This window comes from Netta rufina (genome assembly GCF_964035555.1).
Source record: "Netta rufina genome assembly, chromosome: Z".
NCBI classification, from domain to species: domain Eukaryota; kingdom Metazoa; phylum Chordata; class Aves; order Anseriformes; family Anatidae; genus Netta; species Netta rufina.
Window position 1 is genome coordinate 49,819,254 of NC_140126.1, and position 8,055 is coordinate 49,827,308.

General features: G+C 37.7%; 1 protein-coding gene across 2 annotated transcripts in view; it reads left to right on the forward strand.

Moving 5' to 3' along the window:
* The window catches only part of GAK (cyclin G associated kinase), a 64,107-nt gene extending 56,646 nt beyond the window's left edge, over positions 1 to 7,461 (forward strand). Inside the window, exons 26-28 of one of the 2 annotated variants that reach the window (XM_084305335.1) lie at positions 376 to 552; positions 635 to 723; positions 2,084 to 2,212. In XM_084305335.1, the coding sequence (XP_084161461.1) occupies positions 376 to 552; positions 635 to 700 (243 nt within the window). In that variant the 3' untranslated portion in view covers positions 701 to 723; positions 2,084 to 2,212. Of the gene's footprint in view, positions 1 to 375; positions 553 to 634; positions 724 to 2,083 lie in introns of both variants that reach the window. The other variant, XM_084305334.1, reaches the window with a different exon arrangement.
* Positions 7,462 to 8,055: the final 594 nt, after the last annotated feature.

Consider the following 8,055-nt stretch of genomic DNA (forward strand, 5'->3'; position numbering starts at 1 on the left):
TACCCTGAGAAGGAGTTAATGTAATTGTAACAGATGTTTTTAAGTACTATTTTCTATTCTCTTGTCATGAATTGTACAGGGTTTTGTAATACGTAACTAACTCATCAATGTCTTTTCCAATGACAGAATTTCTGTAGTAAATCAGTAACAATGAGCTATTGTCTAGGGACAGATGCAAAATACAGCTTTTGATTGATAATGGTATTGGATGCAAGAAAGAAGAATGTAGTGTAAGACAACTGGACCTGGGAGATCAATACAGCAAGACAATTGTACTTGGGTCCCAATCTTGTACAGAAAGAGTGAGAGTTCAGACTTTGTACAGAGAATGCTTGCACTGTTGCATTCAGTTTTTATGCGTTCTGTTTTTCCCAGATTCTTGAATGGATTGAAGGAAAGGAGAGAAATATCAGAGCATTAATATCAACTCTTCATACAGTGCTTTGGGAAGGGGAAAATAAGTGGAAACCTGTTAGCATAGCAGATCTAGTAACACCTGAACAAGTGAAGAAGTACTACAGGAAAGCAGTGCTGGTAGTTCATCCAGATAAGGTGAGTGTATTCCTCTAATGTTCTCTCCTTCAGGCAGAAGTAATAGAAACTGGTTTTACTGTACTGGGCATGTCTCTGACAGATGATACAGTGTTGGCTCTTGATCAGGATCCTAGGTGCTCTTTACTTCTCTTCCATTGTCTTCTGAATTTGATGCCTTACTACATCCAGGTACTGCAGGATTTTTCTTGTCACTCTGACATAGCACAGGACTCAGCAAATCAACGTTATCAAATAAGATCCCCTGAATGTCACTAATGACTACATTTTTGGTTATGCTGTGTTCTGATTGCATTGTGGCATACTCAGTGCCAACTTTGTTTCTACCAGCTGAGTCTTTAGGACTTTCAGGGCTATTCACCAGTATATGACAACTAAGACTGCCACAGCAAAACTGGCGAGGAAGAACCTGTTGAACCTCCTTTACAAGAGATTACTCAGCTGTTGAAAAAAATGCAATGAACACAGCATTCCACTGCTTTTTAAATATCCTATGCGTTCTCTTGCTGTTTCTGTTAGTCTCCAAGTATATGAAGGTAGCATCTTTTTCCGAGTCGGTGCTCTAGGCTGTGTTTTAGGTATAAAGATAAGTGTTGAATATACCTAGTTTAAATTTTCAAGCTTATTTTTGCTGGTAGTTCAGTGAGCAGTTGTTCAAGTCCTTTGTTTTGTTGCAGCCATAACAGAGAAATAAGACATCAATTTTTTTCTCCCCCCTGTTCTTTCCTGTTCTTGGCAGTGTGGTTTACTTCAACTTTGTGTTAGTTTCTTGGTGTTTTCTGTGAGCCACTTAACTGCTCAATGTCAGAATACAAGCTTTTTTGAATCATTTTCCTCTTCAGCTTTAATTTCTCTTCTATGACCCTGAGTTAAAGCAGTACACAAATCCTTGAAGTGCTACAGCTGGCAAAAGCCAAGCAGTAGAAAGGGAGTGGCATTGGCAGGTGCCTTTGAAGCTTCCCTTTCCTTTTAGAAAGAGCCTGTTACAATGGCCATCCCATAATGTGGGACTGGGTCCTTACTAACCATGGGAGTTGGACTGACCCAGAGGTAGGGCTGCTGTGACAAGGCAAGGAATCTTCTTTGGTCATCTCCCTTCCTTTGAGCGTGGAGGTAAATGCACGGTCAGGAATGTGTAGTTAATGTTGAAACTTAAAATCACTTGCAGTCAGCATTATTTTATATTCCTATGAGGACTGTTGTGAAGCAACTGCAGAAATGACTGGATTTAGTTTTTAGAGCTATTAGCTGAAAGGTTTTCCAAGCTCTTCTTTTCAAAAATAGTTTCTAAGTTTCAGTAACTTACAAATTGCACTGAAGTTTGAAGTAACATAAAGAAACCAAGGCTTTGGCTTTGTTTAAAATATTTATGGCAAAATCTGTTGGAGGCAGCAATGCTGTGTGCCTGCAAAATGATGCTCACAGTAGTCTAATGTTGTTCACTATGTTAACAAGCAAAAAAGTTGAAGATGTTTCCCAAGGCACACAATTCCAAGTGCTTTTATGTTTTTAACATTTTGTTTGTTTTCAGGCCACAGGACAACCTTACGAGCAATATGCCAAAATGATCTTCATGGAATTAAGTGATGCATGGTCAGAGTTCGAAAACCAGGGGTCCAAGTCCCTTTTCTAAAAGTTCGTCTTTTGTTGAACTACTTCCAAGAACTGGAGTTGCATTGTTGTGATTTCACCTTTTCACCTATGATTTATGAAGTGCTTTTCCATGATTTCAGCACAGTTTGCAATCATGCACTTAAATGTGGTGATGTATTTTGTAAGATGTGGAGTACAAAGCATTACATAGATGCATTAAGAAAACAGCTGCTCAGTACTTGAAGAAATCATGGTCTGGGGATAAAGATTTTTCAGTTTTATATATGGTGAAATGGAATTTTAATGAAGTTCCATGATCTCTGGTACACTAGTATCAATTCTAAATCATTCCACTTCTGCTGATCTCTGCTTTATCCTCTTCATTCCCCTATTTGTTATTTTCAGTAGTTTTGTGATTCAGTTTTGATGTTTCGTGCCTGTCACCTTATTCAAAGTGCTTTAGTTATCAGTAGTGAGTCTGTTTGGATTATTTCAAATCTGAAGGTGTATATTTTCATCTGTATTTTATGTAATCAATCTGATAATCATTCTGTAAATAATATTTTCTGACAATACCTATGTTCCTTACGATAAATTAACAGTTGTTTAGCCAAAAAGACCTCAGTTGTAGGGAAAGTCATCCAGGGTTGTTCTTGATTTTTCTTTAGCTTTACTTTCCACATATGAATCTAGAAACAAATCTTGGCTTAAAAGTCTGCATGTTCCTGCTCTGTTATTTATTATGAACCTTTGGAAGGCAGTACTTATTTTACCAATTCTTTAAATGGTATCTTTTCTATCTGATTTCAGTGGAATATGCTTTCCATTGGACTTCAGACACTGACAAAAGTGTTATTCTGAAACTTGACGTGTAAGCACAAAAGAGAAAACATTTTACTCTGCTTTGATTTGTTGTCAGTGAATGCTACATGATTTATTATCATTTAGAGAGCATTTAGAGTTTTAACACATCTTTTGCAGCATGTCTGAACTTCTGTATTTTGAGATATGCATGACATTTGGTGTATGTGCAAACACGGGATGTATTGGTAGTGTTGTATTTCTGGTCATCCCCCTTCCATGCACCAAGTACGAGATGAGCAGAGACCCAGCATAAGAACAAAACTTGCCGTGTTCTCTCATCCCTGTTCAGGTGGCAGTTTTCACTAGGGCAGAAATAAATGAATGCAGATGACCAATGACTGTTACATTCTGTACAGTAATGAAGTGCAGTTCTCAAATCAGATTTGAGAATGTCAAAAATCAGTGTCAAAAATCAGCAACATCTGAAAAGAAAAAAAAAATGGGATTTCAGTGCCACCTGAACAGGGTTTTAGACGCAGTTTTCCACTGCTGAGCCGGCCCAAGAGCCTGGGGGTTAGAGACTTGTGAACACAAGTTGCAAATCGGTCCATGTTCTAACACTGTCAGCTACTTTGCTGATGAAAGATTGTGTATGCATATTCACATATATTCAGTTACTGTATTTTTTTTTAAGCCAGAAGCCAGGATCAGTTATGGATCAGGAAGGCTATGTATTATTTGTAGTTGCAGTTGTATTTCAGTTGCAACTTTGGAGCAGTCTTAAGTCCCATTAGATTTATTCTTTATGAAAGCAGGTAATTCACTTTCTGACTTTTCCTTTGGGACACCTCAGGTTTTTTTTTTTTACATACGTGGTCTGCATCCTTAGAAATCAAAGGCTTGTGGTATGTTTTGTGTGTTTGAAACCTGGTTGGCTTTTTACAGTTCTAAGGCAAATGATACAATATAGGCTGAAGTACAGACATTTAATGACTGACTGCACTCCTATATACAGTTGAGAGAGAAAACATTTCCAAGGGAGCAAAAAAAAAAAAAAAAAAAAAAGAAAATGACTTGGAAAAAAAACGTGTTCCTTTCAGCACATTCAAGAAACTTAATTTTGAGGGACACATTTTTATTGCTCTCTTCTCGAATTTAAATTTCAGAAGAATTTTCCTCTGCATTGAATGCTTGGTAGCATTTTCTGGATGACAACTATGTTTCTCTGGTTTTATTTGTCCACTCCTATTTACAAAAAACTATTGACAAAAATTTGCTTGAACAGCAGCCTTAGATACAATTTTAAGTGAGCAGGGAAACATGAGCACAATTGTTTTAATTGGAACCTAATATCTCTTGAAATTGACTGCCCATTTTTTAAAATTACAGAGACAGACATTTGGCTGTGGATTCTTCCAAGATACTTAAACTTTATTCAGGTTGACAGGAACCCTCTACTTATTTTACAGGTTAATCACCTTTGGTCCTCAGTGAGGAACTGTCTGATTCATTACTCTGCTCCTTTCTACTTGCTTGAATTTTAGCGTGAGGAATCTAGGAGGGGTTCAGACTTCAGTGAACTTTCATATTGTTATATTTTGCTTACAGGGCATTACTGAAATACAATTATTATAAAATCCAACTTCTTATACATTCCTGTGTTCAGCACAGCTAACTGACACAGTTAAACAAAAATTCTAAACCAAAATTATTTCATCATCAAGATTTAAGCGATGAACACGGTAAATTGAAGTTTTGTGTTTCGTAGTGCAGAATGAGGGCCAGTAAAGGTGCTTCATCGTCTAAGGGTAATACATAACATTTTTTAGTTATTGGGAAGAGGGAAGTTAAGGTACATTGTATATAGGGTTATGCTGAGTCATAATGTTGCTTTTAAATGAGACGGCCATTTGGAAGAAGAAAAAGTCTAGTAGTTCTGTCTGAATTCCTCTTAGAAATAAAAATGGTTAAAGCAAAAAAAAAAACAAAAAACAAACAAACAAAAAAAAAAACAAAGAAACAAAAAAACACCACCTGGGAATGAGGACTTTACCCTTTCTCTTGCTCTGTACTTCATCGTCAATTGGTTGAGTGCTGCTGTATGGGAGAAGACTGCACCCAAACCATTACTCATACATTTCATTACAGCTGTTCTTACTGTTCACAGGCTGGAAAGCTTTTCAGAATAGGCTACAGGAAAATTGATTACACAGATTTGATTTTAACTGATACAGTGAATCTTTTCTGGGTGTAAAATGCATATTTTCCATTAATGCTTATTCATTGCACGCATTTTGAAATGTTGAAATGAGGTGGTCTTGAGAGCTATGGTTTGTATCTGCTTCTGATTGCAAAAGCTGAGGTTCAAGTGATTCAGAACTGGTGTTGCTACATTGAAGTTGTGTCTGCCAAATTTCAAATGTGGCTCTTGCGTTTTGGAGCATCTCCTTGACTCTTGCAGCAGATTGCTATGCTCTCTGCCCCATGTTTCTCACTTCTCTGTAATGACAAAGAACTGATACCATCTCTTTGCAGCCTTCCAGCCTCTGTTCTTAAACATGTCAAGCTACTCAATTTTATTGCAAGAGCAATGAGAAAAACAACAGATTAAGTGAAGAGTAGAAAAGAATATCTAGACTCTAACCTACATCCCAAATGGTGTTTTTTTGTTTGTTTTTTTTTTTTTTGTTTTGTTTTTTGTTGTTTTTTTTTTTTTTTTCAATTCTCCCTTTACTTTTCTGTAATTCTCCCTTTACTGGCCTGTTTCTAACTATCCCTGCTAAATATAGGTCTGTAGTCTGCTTTTCCAGCCCTTTTAGAAGTGCTACTGACTGGTTATAGACCAGTGGCAGTAACCAAGTGCTTGGCTTTCTTTCTTTGCAGAAGTTGCTATAAAGCAGGGCCTTTGAAATGGTAGGGCAGACTTCTGCTAGCTAGTTCTGAATTAGGTTGGTTATGTTACATGGTTGTTAGTGTTGTTAGAGCTGGAGAGTCTGGCAACTTCTTTTAGAATAGAAATCTGTGAAGAAGACAACAGATGTTAAGGGTGTATTTGGCTAGGACCTGCCTTATGGAGAAGAGTAAGGTGTCTTGGCCCTGTTGTAGAAATAAGTTAGTGTTTTAGCCTTTGGCATGGTTGTTTGGTGTTTCTTAGTGCTGTCAGATTTCCTTGAACTTAATAGCAGGGAAGAGAAATGAAAGTGAGCGGTTAAACATTTGCATTCCTATTAAATCATAGTTAAGCTCAATATTGTGAGTCAATACTGATTCCTAGGCACCAAGTCTGGGAGGTAGAGTTCCTCTGTTGTTGTCACTTGGGTAAAGTTTAGATAGTTTGCTAATTAATGGTAGCTTCCTGCAGAACATACAGAATGGGAAGCCGACAGCAGTGCTGAGTAAGTACATTTCCATGGAACTGTGGCAAAGTCTTTGGCTTTACACCTCTGAGGGTAACTACTGTTCATGGAAAAATACCTTGTTTACCTCAATTTTCTTGTTAATTCTAAAAAGTCCCTCTAAAATTGTTTTGCCAAGCACAAAGTAGCAGCTCCTTCCTGAATGCAGACAGTCTCTAAGCTGCATGCAGAGGATTAATATTTTGCACGAACCAAAGCAGAGTTTGAGGATAACTGAAATCTCAGCTACCCTTTGGGATTGCTGGGTTACTTTTTTTTTTTTTTTTTTTTTTGCTGCTTGCAGGAATATTTCAGGGGATACATAAATGTGGAAACTTTGTTGCTTCTTAGCTCTGTCCTTAATTGTCTTAACAATTGCAGTGTAACGAATGCTTGTAAATAGGTTCAAAATAGCTCTGTAGAGTTGCCTGTGCTTTTTTGTCTGTTGACCTTTTCTGTCAAGACTTTGCAGGTGGTTGACCTGCAAAAGCTGTAGAAAGAACTTCTTGCTTCCCACTGCTTGAGTCTGTCCCTGGTGCAGAGTACCTCCAGCTACCATGCACGGGGACGAGGGGCAAAGCTGAAACGTAGTTCCAATCTTGATCAACCTTGGAGTGCTTGCTTGCTCTGTTTGGGTGAGCTTATTGTAGACTGCAGTTTAGACTGCATCAAACTTCAAATATATGCTCAGAAATATAAATCCAGTCATTTTTATGAAGGATACATTTTGTCATAGAAGCTTTTATTACCAAAAGGGGATTAAGAGGCATTGTGAGAACTCCTGAAACTCTTTAGTGGAATGTACTGTATTTTTGCAATGTAGACTTCTAGAAGCAATTGTCATCTCCATGATAAGGACTTAGCTTGCTCTGAGGTCCTTACTGTAACTACATGTAGTTGTGATTGTACTTTCTATACCTGTGATTTTTTCTGGTTTGGGGTGTGTGGAAGAACAGAATAGATACTTAAGTCCTATTTTTGCCATCTGCCAGGAAATGCAATGTACTGAGTAATTTTGCTACTAGTGAAATGAGAATCTATACCTGTATGTATATAAGGTAATATAATCAAAGTTAAACCTGGTTTAAAAATAGATTTAATGTTTGGCACAATGTCCTTGAACAGAATATTTTGCTTTGAAATGTATTATTGACATAATCAGTGATCAATTAAAAATAAATAAAAATAATTTGCCTGTTTCTTTCTTTATCAAGGGAAAAATGAACTGAATATGCAAAGCACTTCCACTACCTTTTTCAGAAAGATATGCAAGAATTTAGAGAAATGGTGCTCATTAGTATGTTAAGGTTGACTGAACCTGTTAGGAAACCGAGTGCCTCTTCGAAAGGTCTGCTCTCCTGGTAGAGAGGAGCCCCTGCAGCCTCCCCTGTGGTTTTGGCTGATGAATTTCTTAGACTGCTGTCCGTGTTTTGTGGTGGTTTCACCTAGCTGGGCAGCTGAGCTCCACCACAACTGCCCTCTCACTCCCCCTCCTCAAAGGGAAAGGGGAGAAAATACGATGAAAAGGGCTCAGAGGTTGAGATAAGGACAGGGAGATTGCTGAACAAGTATCATCACAGGCACAGGGCAAAGGAGTCGCAAGCAATAAATGATTAATCTCCACATGTTATAACTAACAGATTAGAGCAGTGAGAAACTCAAAGCAAACAAAAAACTCTTTACCCCAATCCACCCCCATCCACTCTCATCT